The sequence below is a fragment of the Salvia miltiorrhiza genome, chromosome 1, assembly GCF_028751815.1.
Source record: "Salvia miltiorrhiza cultivar Shanhuang (shh) chromosome 1, IMPLAD_Smil_shh, whole genome shotgun sequence".
Taxonomy (NCBI): Eukaryota; Viridiplantae; Streptophyta; class Magnoliopsida; order Lamiales; family Lamiaceae; genus Salvia; species Salvia miltiorrhiza.
In genome coordinates, this window is record NC_080387.1 from 73,567,353 (window position 1) to 73,585,638 (window position 18,286).

The 18,286-nt window shown below is 39.9% G+C and overlaps 1 protein-coding gene and 1 non-coding gene across 2 annotated transcripts; one reads left to right on the top strand and one right to left on the bottom strand.

Annotated features, from left to right (window-relative positions):
• Positions 1–933: 933 nt before the first annotated feature.
• Positions 934–5,171, top strand: LOC131005917 (3-ketoacyl-CoA synthase 19-like). The gene is made up of 3 exons (XM_057933038.1): positions 934–1,542; positions 2,176–2,598; positions 4,644–5,171. The coding sequence occupies exons 1-3, from the start codon at positions 941–943 to the stop codon at positions 5,017–5,019; spliced, it is 1,401 nt and encodes a 466-aa protein (XP_057789021.1). The 5' UTR covers positions 934–940; the 3' UTR covers positions 5,020–5,171.
• A 5,171-nt stretch (positions 5,172–10,342) lies between these two features.
• Positions 10,343–10,449, bottom strand: LOC131007385 (small nucleolar RNA R71). The gene has a single exon (XR_009096087.1). It is a non-coding gene; the product is annotated as a small nucleolar RNA R71 (small nucleolar RNA).
• Positions 10,450–18,286: the final 7,837 nt, after the last annotated feature.

Here is an 18,286-nt window from a genome sequence, read left to right on the forward strand (position 1 = left end):
TAGGACTATTGTTAAATTATAGTCCAATTTTTGACAACATGGAAACTTTTAACCAAAAATAAAAAGTATTATAAATATAATCTATATTTATCTCTGTTGTTCACTTAATATGTCGGGTCACAATTTTGGTTCAGCTTAAGAGAGTTTTCGTTGGTTTTTCAGCATTTAAAGAAAAAAAAATCGATTGTTTGTAGGCATTTCATTGATTTTGATGTCTGTTTCTTGAAGATCACACATTAATTGGTCGGAAATTTTTACTTGTGTTGTGTGCGTGCCTTGGCCAAGTGTAACGTGGTTAATGCTTGAGGTCAAACGTCTCAATTTGAATCCATTGTCACATAATGTTTTTAAAATATTTGTTTCTCCTGCTAGAAAAGATGAACTTGGACTATTAAATAAACAACATATACAAATACAATTTATACTATTTTAAGTTCACATTTTTGAGCTATAATTTAAGAATAATTCTTTTTTTTATTGACAAAAACCGGTGTGGGACAAACCCTAGACTTCTCTTTCTCTTTTTTCTTTGACAGAAAAATCAAATATGACGTTCGACTTGAATTTAATCGGCCTTAAACATTAACAACACTACTACTGAATCAACACACGCACACAGACTTCTCTCTTAAGACAAGAGTTTTCACCGCCTAAATGTTCCCGAACAAATAAAAAGTCACCCCCCTCCATCAAACTCCAAACTCCAAACTATAAAACCAAACACACTACTAACTAACCAACCCCATCACCCCCCCCCCCCCAACATTAACAACACTACTACTGAATTAACACACGCACACAGACTTCTATCTTAAGACAAGAGTTTTCACCGCTGGAATGTTCCCGAACAAATAAAAAGCCACCCCCTCCATCAAACTCCTAACTATAAAACCAAACACTACACTACTAACTAACCAACCCCATCACCCCCCACCCCCAAATGGAAACCCCCACAACCCTCCTCCTCCTCTTCCTCCCTCTCCTCCTCACACTCACCTTCCTCCTCAAGCGCAAGCACTCCACCACCTGCTACATGCTCAACTACGAGTGCTACAAACCCTCCGACCACCTCAAACTCGACACCGAGGCCTCGTGCCGCGTCGTCCTCCGCAACACGAACCTCGGGTGGGAGCAATACAAGTTCCTCCTCAAGACCATCGTCAGCTCCGGCCTCGGCGAGGAGACCCACAGCCCCGCCAACGTCGTCGCCGGCCGAGAAGCCGACCCGTCCCTCCCCGACTCCCTCCAAGAGCTCGACCACATCTTCTTCCAAACCCTAGACAACCTCTTCGCCAAATCCCGAGTCTCGCCGAGGGAGATCGACATCCTCGTCGTCAACGTCTCGCTGCTCTCGCCGGCTCCCTCTCTATCGTCTCGAATCATCAACCGCTACGGAATGCGCTCCGACGTCAAGGCCTTCAACCTCTCCGGCATGGGCTGCAGCGCCAGCCTCGTCGCCGTCGACCTCGTCCGTCAGCTCTTCAAGACGTATCGGAATAGGCTCGCCGTCGTCGTCAGCACCGAGTCCCTCGGCCCCAACTGGTACGACGACGACGGTCTCCTTAATTGACTGTAAATTCACAAACTATTAGTATATATTTTTTTTCATATTTTATAACGTTGGTGAATAAATACATGCATGAATTTTGATGATTTTTGAAAATATTACAAAATTAAGATTCAGATTAAATTTTTACAAAATTTTAGATGTGACATCACTTTGTATAGAAATACGTCTATTGGATTGGTCTAGCTTGAAAACTCGAACCGTGCTTAATCTAGAAAAAAAAAAGTCAAATTAGAGTAATCGTACCTAAATATATAAATTTTCGAAATAAATTAAAATATTCTACCTCAAAAAATAAACAAACTTTCAATTGTAACGATTTTTCACATCAAATTTTATGTCGTCGTTGTTAGTTGAAGTGGCAAATTATTGTCATCGTTACTAGCTGAAGAGGCGTAGACATCCAACTATGTCGTTTAGTCATTAATCGACTAAGCTATATAGACATTTCATGCGTCCACCTTAACATTTTATGCGTCCAACACGATATTAATTTGAAATCAATTAACAACTGTGTGAAAAGAAATAAAAAAATAAATAAATAAATTGAAAGTTCGTATATTTGGAGGCAGAATTCTTAGCTAAAAAAGCCTTGGATCGATGGACAGGTATCGCGGCGTCGACAAGTCGATGATGCTGTCGAACTGCCTATTCCGGTCGGGCGGCTGCTCCATGCTTCTGACGAACCGGCCGGAATTCCGACACCGAGCCATCTTGAAACTCAACCATTTGGTAAGGACGCATTTCGGATCCAACGACGAAGCCTACAACTGCTGCATACAGGTTGAAGATGATCAAGGCTACGCCGGCTTTCGGCTCACGAAGAAGCTCACCAAAGCAGCGGCGCAGGTGTTTGTGATTAATCTCAGAGTTCTGCTGCCGAAGATCTTGCCGCCGTGGGAGATTATCAGATTCATTTTTGTCTATCTCCGGTGGGGTAAGAGGAAGAACAAGCTCATGGAAGCCCTCGCCGGCGGCGGCCTCAATCTCAAGTCCGGCGTTGATCATTTCTGCATACACCCTGGGGGAAGGTAGGTGGAATTATATACATAATTTTTTGGGTGATTAATTATTTTGATTATTAATTTGCGGAATAAGATCTTCCATTCCACAATTTAAATTGTCTCACTATTTTATAATTATTTATTATAAAAAGAAAAAAATACTAATACTTTATTCATTCACGATTTTTTAAAACATTGAGATGTGTATAAAATATAGAAAAGTCCCACCAATGTTGGGTAATAAATAAATGATACTCCCTCCGTCTCACAAAAACATGAATAAAGAGAAATGGCACGGGTCTTAAGAAATGTTAGTTGAGAGTTAAAGTGAGTGAAAAAAGGGTCACACTTTAAAAAGTGTATAATGAATTAATTAAGAATAGATAGTGGTGGGCCATAATGATTTTTTTGTAAATAAGTGTAAAAATGAGTGATGAAAAATAAGGGGATAATTTCCAAAAATAGTAATGTTCATGTTTTTGTGAGACGCCTCAAAATAGAAAAACGTTCATATTTTTGTGAGACGGAGGGAGTATATGAGATGAATTTTCTATAAATAATGTGTGCAAATAAGATAAATTTATAAAGGTATATCGTATATGTCCTCAAATGAAGACGAAAATGACAAAAACACCACCTTTATCCGTAGGAGTATTATATACTAATAAACTTACTAATAATATGATGAAGTAAAAAATGTATATATATATCCCTCATAATATGATATATATATATATATAGTGGTCATTTTGTATACCTAACACTAATAAATTCGGACCCATATAAATATCTATGGTTCAAATTTTGTGGTAGCTATTTTTATATGTGCAGTCGAAGATAAGATGTGGTGGGGTTACAAATCCTCCTCACCTTACACACAAAACAAAATGAAACCGTACCGTACTATTTGGCTGGTTTTCTCAATAAATTCTTATAGTCAAAAAATTGAAATCATCAAAAATCAATTCGACAATAGTTATATTTGAAAAATTGACACTCATCTTCACATGCCGTAACATTTATTGCAAGAGTTCCCTATTTATCACCACGTGCCAATATATATATATATATATATCAATTAAAATTTTAAGGAATGAGATAATTTAGTCAATTTTTTAAATTTGACTAAATGTTCGACATCCTTATACGTTCACAATAATACTTGAGATTTAAGGTATTGAATTAGGTGTTTCACTTTCGATTTTATTTTTTATTTTATTTTTTCTTCAAATTTTTTTATATGCTTTAATTTGATTTTATAAGAATTAATTAAGATTTATTTCACGCAATTATGATATATACTTAATTTTTAATTATTTAATTTTATTTTTATTAGTTAATAATTTCTTATTAAGAATGATAATATTTGTTTTATTTTAATTTTTGATATAATAGTTTAAGTACATTCATATTATTATTATAACACATTTATTTTTACAAAAAAAATATTAAAATACTTCCTTCGTCGACTCTAATAGGTTCACTTTTTTTTAGGCATGAAGATTAAAAAACTTACTTTTTAGGAGAAAAGTTGTGTGGTCCACATCAATTAAGTACATTTTCTTTACTCAAAATAAAAACCGAGCTCATTCTATTGGGAAGTCTCAAGAAAAATGAGTCTATTAGAGTAGGACAGAGGGAGTAATAAATAATAGCAAGCTCAATAATCTATTCAGCCCCCACCAAGCAATTTTTTTTAAATTATTATAAAATCGTTGGATTATTGGTTTTTTGTGCAAATAAAAAAATTATCTTCTAAAAATTTCGAACTCAAAATCTTAAAAATATACTTTCTCCGTCCCGGTGGAGATGAGGCGTTTTTTTTTTGGCACGAGATTTAAAGAGTTAGTTTTAGTGAACAAGTGAAATAAAAAAAAGTACAATAAAAAGAAAGTGAATAAAAAAATAGCTTTAATTTATTCCAAAAAGGGAAACGACTCAACTTTGTTGGAACGTCTCGAAAAGAATACGACTCAACTTCATCGGGACAGAGGAAGTACGTAGCTCTTATTTTCTGCGTCCGCCCCTAACAACACGACACCCTAATTTAGTCTTCTTAAAAAAAAAAACAGGGCTGTGATCGACGGGGTCGGGAAGAGCCTCGGGCTGAGCGAGTACGACCTCGAGCCGGCTCGGATGGCGCTCCACCGCTTCGGCAACACCTCGGCGGGCGGGCTTTGGTACGTGCTCGGGTACATGGAGGCGAAGAAGCGGCTGAGGAAGGGCGATCGGATCATGATGATCAGCTTCGGAGCTGGCTTCAAGTGCAACAACTGTTTGTGGGAAGTCCTCAGAGACTTGGGCGATGCGAATGTGTGGGAAGATTGCATCCATCGATACCCGCCGCCGAGCCTCGCCAACCCTTTCACCGAGAAATACGGATGGATCAACGATGAGTGTCTCAGCTTCGTTCGGATCGAGGATTGTGTGTTCTCGAGCAACGCTTGAATGATTTAAGCAAGTGTTTTGGTTGAGATATCATATGTATTTGATTAGAGGTTGCTAATTAAGTAAAGTGAAATGCATGTGTTGTTCAAATGTAGTAAAAAATAATTGATTGAGTTATACTTTTTTTTATGAAATGAAAAATTAATTTTAAAGATCGTGTGACGGGGGACGACTTGAAAACTTGACATAGGAGGCGACGTCGGTGCGGCTAAAATATTTAACAAACATTTTCAAAAATACTCTCTCCGTCCCACTGTATCTGAGACTCTTTTTATTTAAGGCGTCCCACTGTAAGTGAGACTCTTTCCTTTTTTGGTAAAGATTTTACCCTTTAAACACATTTTCACTTTTTCACCTACAAACAAAATACACTTTTCTTAATTTCCGTGTAAAAAAAAAGGTCTCACATACAGTGGGACGGAGGGAATAAATGATTGAGTTATCCTCTTCTTTTTCTTTCTAAATTTGTTGTTGCAAAGAAAATAAATAGGGTTTAATGGTTAAGGGTGCAAGTATTAATAGTATGATAATATTACTTCCTTCCTCCAATTGAAAATGGTTTGTATTCTATTTGGATTATTTCATTATAAGTGGTTTGTTTCTATAAATGACAAAATTTAATCCATAAAAAATATAGGCTCTACTACTTTTAATTAACCACTCTACACATTCTTCTTATTTTTTACATGTAATAAAGTAACTCGTAACTTTTAATGGGACAAAGGGGGTAATTTTTTTTGGAGGTACAATACAACAATATTACGTCACTACTCTACCATTAGACCAACACGTCCTTTCTCATAATCTAGAAATCGTAGCTCTTTTTTATAGCAGTTAAATCTAGATGATATAAAATTTAATGATCTAGATTGAATTCTACTTTTCTATTAATTTAGATTGAATTCTACTTTTCTAGAGGAGAAATTTTTATTTGATCCATCTTTTTAACGAAACTAGCGTACGTTGTACGCATAATTAATGTTATTTATTTAATAAAATTAAAAATATAGATATAATATCTATTGTATTTAATTTTTTAATTAACAATTTTGTCTATTTGATTCTACAACTATAGAGTATAGTAAACCCCTTTTAAAATTATACTCAATAGATTTATAAACTATGTAGACTAATAAAATTCTTATGTCTCATTGCACTCAATAAAATACTAAATATTTAGAAGTAAAAGAAAGAAAACAAATTATTAGCTTAATATAATATGTATTTGTCGAAACTATTCTCTTACTTGGCTCTTTTACTGAACATTATTCTATTACTCTTTCTAAGATCTAATATACATTAATCCAAATACCATGTCTTTTATTAATTCAAATAGTATTAATCCTTTAATATAGCATCGTTGAAATTTTCTATTAGAGTATTCCTAATCTACACTTATATAATATTTAATACAAAGAACGTGTCTTGTATTAATACAAATAGTAGTTTTAATCCTATAATATAGCATCGCCCAAATTTTCCATTAGATTACTCCTAATCTAAACTCATATATTAGATATATATTAAATATATTTAGTGTAATATCTAATAAATTAATATACTCTTATAAATATATAATAATATGTGATTTATAAAAAATAATCTTAAAATAAAATATGTAGTGGGGATAAAATAGGCAATCTACATTTTGTGTCCAATGCATCCTATCACAAATACTCCAGTTGCACCGTGCAACTGATTTCCAGAATGACACTACTTCATTCGGGAAATGACACTTGAACATTTCCAAATGACACCACTTCAACATACAAATAACACTTGAAGATTAGAAACCAGTTGCACGATGCAACCGATTGCACGGAAGAGTGCCTCTTTTTCTATTAGTGTGTATATATATATTGTTAAAAAAATACTACATATCATTTGATATTCTCAACTTGGGTTGGTGGACTTAATTAATGACAATATTCGATTAATTAACCACATTTACTACTGCACGACATATTTTTCCAAATTAGAGATAGCCAAATAAATTAGTGTTGGTTACAGATATATGTTGCAATCCATTTAATGCAGTCAAGCAATATGTCTGAGTGACTGAGTTAGTTAATTTAATGCAATTTTTATGAGGCGAGCTAATTGGACATAAATACTATTCAATGCACTTCAAGCAACGTGTGGTACTTTGATTTAAAGGAAAATACAGTCATTTATATAGCCTCATACTTTGATTTAAAGATAATTTAAGTCCAAATTACTAATTAAAATACATTATACAAGCATCATAAATTGTTTTGGTGACAATCTTCAATACTAAAATAGATTTCCGGCATCAAGAAGTCTTGGTTTTCTGTCGAGCACCTGGTGAGCGTGCACAGACATTAAAACAGCTCCTTTATTCTTTGCGGATTTCTGTCGAACGAGTGGTGTGCACTAGAAATTCTGCTCCTACATCTCTTAGAGAAATCTTGAGGAAGAAAGGCGATGATATAGACTCGTTTAGACAGGAAAAAACCAGCAGATGAAAATGGTTCGTCAAAATTTAGGGGTGAACAAAAATACCCGAAATCTGAATATCTGATCTAAAATTGTAACAAATTGAAAATTAGAATTTGATTCGAATTTTTGGATCGGACGGATTTTATTTTAGGCAAATTTCGAATTTTCAGAATCGGATTAATATATTCGTACACAATGTAAACTTTATTTGACGCACTTACTTGGACATACACAATAAATGTACTTCTTTCATTTCACTTACCATTTTGGATTGTTCCATTATTATTGTATCATTTCTATTAAAGGTAACAATTAACTCTTCAAAAGTTATGGATTCTACCATTTTTTTTTATCAATTTACACATTATCTTTAATTACCGTGGTCAAAAGTTTTGAAACAACAATAGTGAGACGGAGGTAGTACTCCTTTTTTCTTAAGATCAATACACAAGACAATTTAAGGATGCTCTTTAGAATCACACATTTTGGCTATTCTTTAATTTCGATGATATTATTAGTATCCAATTGAGAGTGACACGAGTTTTAGTAAAGTGGTTGGGTGTATTGTGAGTGGAATAAGGGTCCCACATTTTTTGTGAGTGTTAAAATAATTAAAGTGAAGTAAAAGTTTCACCTACCTTTACAAAAAATAGAAATAGATACTGACAAACATGGATTTCATACCTCAATATCACACGAATTGTTGTCATTTTTCCCCATGAATTGATTGCATATATGTGTTTGTATCCCAATTTTGAGTATTTATGAAGTTTTGATTGCTTGGTATAGTTTTTGAGTTTTTTCAGGGCAAATCAAGAGTTGATTGGAGAATTGTGAGAGCATAGGATTGAAGTACGTCTCGAGAGGAATCCATGAGCGTGAACGGCGCCCGAATCGGAGCTCGGACGAGGGAGAACGGGGCCGACAAAGTCAGCCGCGCACAGAGGCCGCGGCCGCGGTCACGCGTCGTGGGGAAGGTATCGCCCGCGGTCACCACCCGCGGCCGCGGGGTGGGACCGCGGGCTAAGTGCTCAAGTCCAGGGGTGTACCGCGGTCACCACCCGCGGCCGCGGGCTGGGACCGCGGGTCCCCCCACGGTCACCACCCGCGGCCGCGGGGCGGGACCGTGGGTTCCCTGAGTTTTGCCCACGTTTGAGCACCACGGGCGCGGGCCATGACCGCGGGAAAAGAGCGGAGTCGCGTTTTTCAGCCCTTAAACCCCATTTTCCCCCTTTTTCTCTCATTATTCTTCTTCTCCATCACTCATCTTCCCCAACACTCCACACACTAAACCCTAGCCTCCAACAACACACCCATCTACCATTGAAGACCATTGAAGAGAAGAGAAGGAAGAAGAAGCTCATAAATAGGATTTGTCATTTCTTACTCTCTCTTTCATTATGTACACCTTTAACTTTGAATTATTGTGTTTGAACATGTTAGGCTAAATTTCTCTTTGATTTGGGGATTAGGCTAGATGATTATTGTAATGGATTGATTATTTATGCTCAATATAAATCTTGTTTGTTCATTTGCACATTATCTTTTCAAACCCTTGATTTATTTCTTGTATGGATTGTTGGCCACATTCTATGCATTTCTAATTTGCACATTGAATCGGGAGAGGATAATTGCAATAGATAAGGTGTTTGAAACATATCAATTCGATAACCGGGAGGTTGAGAGTTGGGTGAGAGTATGTCGATCTTTGTGTGCTTTTGGGAGTTATAGGTTAGAAGTTGACCGGGGACGGCAACTATGACCCGTAATCTACCGCTCTAGTCGTCCGGGAGGGGGCTAGAACTAGTTGGGAGATCACTCTAGATAATTAGGATTGTCAAGATTAATATTGAGCTATAATTGAAGTCTTTTACTTAATCATCGATGCCTAGTCCCTAAATCGCCTTAATCATCTTATTAATCCACTTGCTTATTTGGTTTTATTTGTCTTTGCACTTGTTAAGTAATTAGTAGATAATCAAACCAATCACTCCATCGTTTAGTCTAAATAGTCGAGTAAAATGAATTAGGATAATCACTAGATTGAACTACTAATCCTTGTGGGATACGACCTTGCTTCCATATATTACAACTAACCGTATACTTGCGGCGTGGTGAAAATATTAGCGAACAAGTTTTTGGCGCCGTTGCCGGGGATTAGTTTAGTTTCTTTGCTTGTGATATTTTGCTTCATTGTGCTTAACTACTTTAGACATTTTACTTGCTTTAATTTTTGTTTTCTATTTTAAGATTGTGTTTTGACTTCTTGTTCTTGTTGGTTGATAGGTAGTGTATGAACACAAGATCTAAGGGTGCACCTCTTATACCTATAAACCTTGAGGTTGAAGCTTTTTGTCGACACAACAAAGCAAGAACAAGAAGAGATAGAGAGTTGGAGGAAGCTATGGCGGAAAATCACGACTTAATCCGTCAACTTCAAATGCAATTAGAAGCCATGCAAGGGAAAATCAATGAGCAAGAAGCTCTAAGAAATACACCTCCACCACCACCTATTAGCAATATGTTCCAACCCATTGTCCAACAAGGAGGAGTGAATGCCCCGAGAATCAACGCCACAAATTTTGAGCTCAAGCCGGCCCTCATAAATATGGTACAACAAAATCAATTCGCCGGTCTTTCCCAAGATGACCCGAATGGACATCTTGGAAACTTCTTGGAGATATGCGGCACCATCAAGATGAATGGAGTCCCGGAGGATGCCATTCGACTTCGACTCTTCCCCTTTTCGCTAAGGGGCATGGCCAAGACATGGTACCAATCTTTAGAGGGTGGTTCTATCACTACATGGGAGAACATGGCTCAAAAGTTTCTCAACAAGTTCTACCCTCCGGGTAGAACCATGAAGATGAAGAAGGACATAGTCCAATTTCACCAATTTGATGGAGAATCCTTCTACGAAGCTTGGGAGAGATTCAAAGAGATGCTAAGGAAGTGCCCTAACCATGGTTTAGATCAAAACACAATCATTTGTGTATTCTACACCGGGTGTAGTGGTGAGATGCAAAGAGACATGAATGCATTGGCCAATGGAGCATTGTTGGAGAAAAGCCACGCGGAGGCCGCTCACATCATAGAGAACTTGGCCACCAATTGCCATTAATTCCCAACGGAGAGGATCATCTTGAAGAAGGTGGCGGCTACAACAAGCTCAGATCCGATAGCTCTTTTGACGGCTCAATTGACCGCCATGAATAGCAAGATTGATGCTATATCAATGTCAAGGGTAGAGCCCGTGGTTGAAGAACAAACTAGCTTCGAGGATGTGAACTACATCAACAACAACAACAACCGAGGCTATGCGAACTTCCGGCCCCAACAACAAGGTGGCTACCAAGGGCAAGGGCAATACACTCAAGGATTCCAACCTAACCGCCACCCTAACCTCTCCTATAGCAATCCAAACAATTTCTTGCAACCACCGCCCGGATTTGCGGTGAGCCATGGCATGATCAAGGAAGAGAAGAAGCTCAACCTTGAAGAAATATTGATGAAGTTCATGACCACGACTCAAGCTCACATGACAAGAACGGATGAGAAGTTAGAGGCTCAAGCCAAGCAATTGAAAATGCTTGAGATACAAGTGGGACAAATTGCCGAGTCTATAAACAATCAACACCAACAAGGGCAATTCCCAAGCAACACAATCGTGAATCCCAAGGAGCATTGCAAGGCCATTGCTCTAAGGAGTGGAACAACATATGAAGAGCCCAAGATGCCCGACGAAGAAGATAGAAGTGGTGTTGTGGTTGAAGTTGGAGATGGCAACCCTTCAAAGGAACAAGGAGATAGAGGAAAGAAGAAGGAGGTGTACGTGGCTCCACCACCTTATTGCCCACCAATCCCTTTTCCTCAAAGACATCAAAAGAAGAATGTGGAGAATGAATTCTCCAAGTTTCTTGAGATTTTTCGAAAGGTGCACATCAACATTCCACTTATTGAAGCTTTGAAACAAATGCCCTCCTATGCAAAGTTCCTAAAGGAGGTCATATCAAACAAGAGGAAGATGGGAGAGAATGAGACGGTCAATCTAACCGAAGAATGTAGTGCCGTTCTCCAAAGAAAAATCCCCACCAAAATCAAGGACCCCGGGAGCTTCACAATCCCTTGTGATATTGGGAATGATCGTTTTGGGAAAGCTTTGTGTGATTTGGGAGCAAGTATAAATTTGATGCCGCTCTCAATCTTCAACAAGCTAGAGATTGGCACCATCAAGCCAACCACAATTGCCCTTCAAATGGCAGATCGTTCCGTTTCCTATCCGAAGGGGATAGTAGAAGATGTCCTAGTGAAAGTCAACAATTTCATTTTCCCGGTGGACTTTGTTGTTTTGGACATGGTGGAAGACAAAGATGTGCCTTTGATTCTGGGGCGCCCTTTCTTGGCAACGGGGAGAGCCCTCATTGATGTTGCTAAGGGCGAACTCACCCTTAGAGTGAATGACGAGAGCTTCACATTTTCAATCCACAAGGCTCTCAAGTACAAGGAGGAAGAAGAAAAGAGGGTTGGTGAATGCAAGATGATGCAAGTGATAGAGTCTTGCATCAACATGGAGGAGTACCACATCTACAACAATCCAATGGACACTTGCCTCCTAAACCCTCTATTCTCTTTTGTTGATAATGATGAGTTTAATGCTTCTAACTTATTTATTGAGGCTAATGAAATGAACTTTGTGCAGAAAATTTCACAAGGAGAGGCATGTTTCTTGGACTTGAGAAATGGAGAGCCGAAAGATGAAGGAGTGGAGAAGAAGACTCCCAGCTTGGAGTTAAAACCTCTCCCCGAACACTTGAAATACGCCTTCCTTGGTGAGGATGAGGCGTATCCGGTAATTGTATCATCCTACCTTTCTCCTCATGAGCTTGATCAATTGCTAAATGTTTTGAGGAAGTATAGGTCCGCTATAGGATGGTCAATTTCCGATTTAAAAGGGATTAGCCCATCCATTTGCATGCATAGGATTTTGATGGAAGATGATTTTAAACCTAGGAGGCAAGGCCAAAGACGGTTAAACCCTATTATGCAAGAAGTAGTAAGAAAAGAAGTTCTCAAATTGCTAGATGCGGGAATTATTTTTGCTATTTCGGATAGTGAGTGGGTTAGTCCCACTCAAGTTGTTGCTAAAAAGGGGGGGATAACCGTCATAAAAGATGAGCATAATGAGCTAATTGCAACTAGGTTAGTAAATGGATGGAGGATGTGTATTGACTATAGGATGTTGAACACAGCTACTCGAAAAGATCACTTTCCTCTTCCTTTTATTGACCAAATGCTTGATAGGATGGCGGGGTATGAATTTTATTGTTTTCTTGATGGGTACTCCGGGTATAATCAAATCATGATTGCCCCGGAGGACCAAGAAAAGACCGCTTTCACTTGTCCTTATGGCATTTTTGCTTATAGACGCATTCCATTTGGTCTTTGCAATGCCCCCGCTACTTTTCAACGATGCATGATGGCCATTTTCCATGATTTAATTGAAAATGTAATGGAAGTTTTTATGGATGACTTTTCTATCTTTGGCAATTCTTTTGATCATTGTCTCCATAATCTATCTATTGTGTTGCAAAGGTGTGAGGAAACTAACCTTGTATTGAATTGGGAAAAATGTCATTTTATGGTTAAGGATGGAATTGTGCTTGGACACAAGGTCTCCAAAGCCGGATTGGAGGTAGATCGAGCAAAGATAGTGGCCATTGAGAAGCTTCCACCACCATCCAATGAGAAAGCCGTGAGAAGCTTCCTTGGACATGCCGGGTTTTATCGAAGATTCATCCAAGATTTCTCAAAGATCACCAAACCCTTATGTCACCTTCTTGAAAAAGATGCAAAGTTCAACTTTGATGAAGATTGTTTGGTGGCCTTTGAGAAACTCAAAAAGGCTTTAGTGAGTGCTCCCATCTTGATCACACCGGATTGGTCACAACCGTTTGAGCTCATGTGTGACGCAAGCGACATCGCCGTCGGGGCCGTGTTGGGGCAAAAGAAAGACAAGCTATTTAGAGTCATCTACTACGCTAGTAGGACTCTAGATAAGGCTCAATCAAACTACACCGTCACTGAAAAGGAACTTTTGGCGGTTGTGTATGCCTTCGACAAATTCCGCTCCTACCTCATTGGCACAAAATCTATTGTTCACACCGACCATGCGGCCATCCGGTATTTATTTGAGAAGAAAGATGCCAAGCCGAGGTTGATAAGGTGGATCCTCCTCCTTCAAGAGTTTAATATTGAAATCCGAGATAGGAGAGGATGTGAAAATGTTGTGGCGGATCACCTTTCAAGACTTGAGAATCCCGTGGAAGGGGAAAATGCCGATGTGCCCATCAATGAGAATTTTCCCGATGAGCAAATCTTGCAAGTCAAGACCCACACCCCATGGTATACGGACTACGTCAACTATCTTGCATCCGGCATTCATCCACCACCCGAGTTGAATCGTTACCAAAGAAAAAAATTCTTTCATGATGTGAAATTCTTCTTATGGGATGAGCCGTTCTTGTATCGACGATGTGCCGACACCATCATCCGGCGGTGTGTACCCGAAGAGGAATGGGGAGCTATTATGAGGGAGTGTCATTCTTCCCCTAGTGGAGGGCACTTTGGCACCAACCGAACCGCTTTTAAGGTGCTTCAAAGTGGCTTCTATTGGCCAACTATTTTCAAGGATTGCCACTCATTTATTTTGAGTTGTGATCAATGCCAAAGAATGGGAGGAATATCAAAGAAGCACGAGATGCCCCTTAACAATGTGATTGAAGTTGAGCTCTTTGACGTATGGGGCATAGACTTTATGGGCCCATTCCCAATGTCTTTCGGCTTCCAATACATTTTGTTGGCCGTGGAGTATGTTTCAAGATGGGTGGAAGCAATTCCTACTCAAACCAATGACTCCAAAGTGGTGATCAAGTTCCTTCAAAAGAATATTTTGACAAGGCATGGAATTCCAAGGGCCTTGATAAGCGATGGAGGATCCCACTTTTGCAACAAGTGGATGGAAGGACTTCTCAAAAAGTACGGGGTGAAGCATAGAGTGACAACGGCTTATCATCCCCAAGCCAATGGTCAAACCGAGTTGGCAAACCGGGAGATTAAACAAGTGCTAGAGAAGACGGTGAATGGGAGCCGGAAGGATTGGTCTCTCTTGCTTGATGACGCACTTTGGGCATATCGAACGGCGTACAAGACACCGCTTGGCATGTCACCATACCAACTTGTATACGGGAAGTCATGTCATCTCCCCGTAGAGTTAGAGCACAGGGCATATTGGGCGGTCAAGAAGCTCAATTTTGATTTCAAAAAGGCCGGCCAAGCTAGAGTCTTTCAACTCAATGAGTTGGATGAATTTCGAAGTGAGGCATTTGCAAGCTCAAGCCTCTACAAAGAGAGGACCAAGAGGTTTCATGATAGGATGATCCACAAACGGGAATTTGCACCCGGGGATGAGGTCCTTCTCTTCAATTCCCGCCTTTCACTCTTTCCGGGAAAGCTCAAGTCCAAATGGTCGGGCCCATTCCTCATCAACAAGGTCTCCCCCAATGGAGCTATTGAATTGAAGGGCAACGATGGACGCACTTTTGTGGTGAATGGCCAACGCATTAAGGCATACTTTCGAGCCGAGCCACGAGAGAAAGTGTCCGTCATCATTCTCGCCGAACCAAAGACATGACACCATCATGAAGACGTCGAGCTCACGACGTTAAACTAAGCGCTAGTTGGGAGGCACCCCAACAAGGTATCTTTAATTTTTGCAAGTTCAATAAACACACATATACATAGGTATTATATATTCATCTATGTATATATTTTTATATGTGTGTGATTTCTTTTGTTTGTGAGTTTAATTCCCTTTATCTTAAAAAAAAAAAAAAAAAAAAAAGAAAAATTGAGAGAAAAACGCATAAAAATTGAATTTTTCAGAGGTGAAGACTCCCAGGGAGCCCGCGGTCACCACCCGCGGCCGCGGGGTGGGACCGCGGGCGAAACGCGCAATCCAGGGATGTCCCGCGGTCACCACCCGCGGCCGCGGGCGGGACCGCGGGCCTCCTGGGCACGCGTTGACCTGCTTTGACTCGGGTTTTTAACCCCTTTTTCACCCTTTTTTCCCTCACTTTTCACTCTCTACTCACACACCCACGAAAATTGCTTCATTCTCCTCTCTACTTTCACCTCCAAATCCAACTACAAGGTATGTTTTACTTGCTTTCATTCCTTCATTTTTACATTCTAAGCATGATTTAGAAGTTTTTTACCGATTATTTTGTGATATTTTGCATTCTACATGTTTATATGCAATTAGGGCTCAAAATTAGGATTTTTCCTACATTGTGCTACATTGTTGAATTGATGCATTTAATTGCTTCTATACATGTCTAGGATGATGGGTCTTTCATTTAATTGCAATTTAATCGGTGAATTTATGCTTAATTGACATTATTGCTTAAGAATTTGCTTGTGTTGGGTGTAGATAAATGTCTAAGTTTGGGGGGGAGATTTTGGTGATTGTGGGCTTAATATTGATGCTATGTGTTGTTGTGAGATGCATTGTGATAGTGTGATTAATTTATGTGCTTTTAGAATAAGAATTCGCCCGTTTCCCGGGCTAATTTGCTTAGTTAAGTTGTTTTCTAGTATCTTGTTGTTGTCGTTTGTTGTGTCAAATAAAGACTCACACTTGGTTTTGTAGGCACATTTTGCTATGGCACCACGTGTAACAAAGGGCAAAGGAAAGGGGAAGGCCAGTACCTCCCGTGCCGAAGAGGTGACTATCACTCGGCACACTCCTCAATTCTATGGGATTCGACTTCCTACTCCGGACTCCCGCGAACGTTGGGAGCAACTTTGTGCCATTCCTCACCGGCAATGCCGGTATATTTGCTCGGAAACTATCGAGGCCATGGGAATAGCCGAAGACATTTGGTCTTTGGCGGATAGAGGCGGATGGCGGCGAGTAATCACTGGGGGATGGTTAGCATACCGAGGGCTCACTCTTGAGTTCCTCTCCACATTCCAGCTCATCAAGTCCAACGGAGCTCCATCAAGAATCTCTTTCCAACTCGGGAATGAGCCCCGAGAGCTAACTATTGATGAGTTGGACGAGATTTTGGGTTGCCCCCAAGGAGGAGCATACGCCGGTGGATTAGAGTTCAATCCCACCCGTATGTGGGAACGATGTCACTTTCGAGGCGTGGAGGAGATTGCAGGCTATGACTCCCGGCGATCAAAGGCGGCGTCATTGCGCAACCCGGTTATCCGCCTTACCCAACGGGCCTTCGGGTTCACTTTCCTTGGTCGGGAGAATGTGGGCTTTTGTCGGTCGAATGAGCTCTTACTCATTCAAGGCGCCCTCACCAACATCTCCTTATCTCTTGGGTGTCTTTTGGCCGACCAATTCGAATCTCAAGCTCACACAAGAGGGGGCAAAATATGCATTGGAGGCATGATCACCCCTATAGCGACACATCTTGGGGTGGCTATTCAAGAAGACCCCATCTCCCGTGACATCCTCCTCGACCAACGTTGCCTAGTGCAACAACACTTTCTCGCCTCCGGGAGACGGCTTTTGTGGATCCTCAAGGGCGACAACGGCAATGTGTACTTCCCATTGCCCAATCCGGCCCTTACCACCATCATGGGCCCCGGGGAGGCCGCTAACCTAGGCATGCGTCAGCCCGCCCACTTTGCCGCCACCATTGCTCACCTCCAAGACGCACATGCACAACAACACGCCCCCGAGGGCGACGAGGAAGAGCAAGCATATGAACCAGGTGGTGAGATACCTCAACCACCCCCGGCGTATCCAGGAGGGGGTGTCGGATTTGAGGATAGGATGATGGGCCGCTTTGACTCCTTCCAAGCCGCAAACATGGCCCGCTTTGATGCAATCCAAGAAGAGCAAAGAAGGCAATATGAAGCCTTTATGCAATACCAAGAGGATGAGCGGCGCCGCTACGAAGAGCACATGCGCCACTTCCATGCCTTCCATGGCCCCTTCCCGCCACCGTAGTCGTGCCCGTACCATTGTGAGTCCGAGCCAACTTATCCTTCTCTTTTCCTCCAACCTTATTTCCACTTTGTGTGAAATAAGTTTGGGGGGGAGGGGGAAGATGGATTAGTTGTCTCGTTTATCTTGTGTTTTTGCATGTTTTGTTTTTGTTATGTTTTGAATAATTGAAAGACTTTTTGATGTTTTGATTTTTGTTGGGATAATTGTAACAAATTTTGTGAGGATGATTTGTTTGTTATTGGGCTTATGATATGATTGTGTTTTTGAAAAGAAATTGTTATGTATCACTTGTTGATTTTGCATGAAGAGTTTGAACTTGTGATGATGAGCTAAATGTTGCACCTCCAAGAACTTGAAAAAGAAATGAGCTTGTGAGAATTGAGCCTTTGATTGTCATACATTTACAATCTCATTTTGTTCTTGAGTGTAAATCATTTGAGCATGTGTGTTGATCTCTAGAACTTGCCATGAGTCCTCTCTTGAAAATAAAAGTAGATGTGTTGTTAATATTGAAGTGATTTAAGGCCATCTTTGTTAGCCACTTAACTCAAATTGTGTCCAAATTCTCATATGATCCTAGTTTACCCCTTTTGTGCCTTGTAGCCTTTCTTTGAATAACCAATAATAAAGGGGTAGAACCTAGAGTGTTGGTGGTTGCTTTGATGAAGAAAAGTTTGGGAAATGATTGAAAGTGCTTATCAAGCTTTGATTAAGTGAAAATCACTAGTCTCCTATGAGCTCAAATGAAAAAGAAATGAAAATGAATGTGAATAAAAGAGC

Excerpts from the sequence above, each read along its gene's own strand:
- LOC131005917 (XM_057933038.1), top strand. The coding sequence starts at position 941 with ATGGAAACCCCCACAACCCTCCTCCTCCTCTTCCTCCCTCTCCTCCTC. Across the intron at positions 1,543-2,175 it reads GAGTCCCTCGGCCCCAACTG|GTATCGCGGCGTCGACAAGT; the intron begins GTACGACGACGA and ends ATCGATGGACAG. Across the intron at positions 2,599-4,643 it reads TGCATACACCCTGGGGGAAG|GGCTGTGATCGACGGGGTCG; the intron begins GTAGGTGGAATT and ends AAAAAAAAACAG.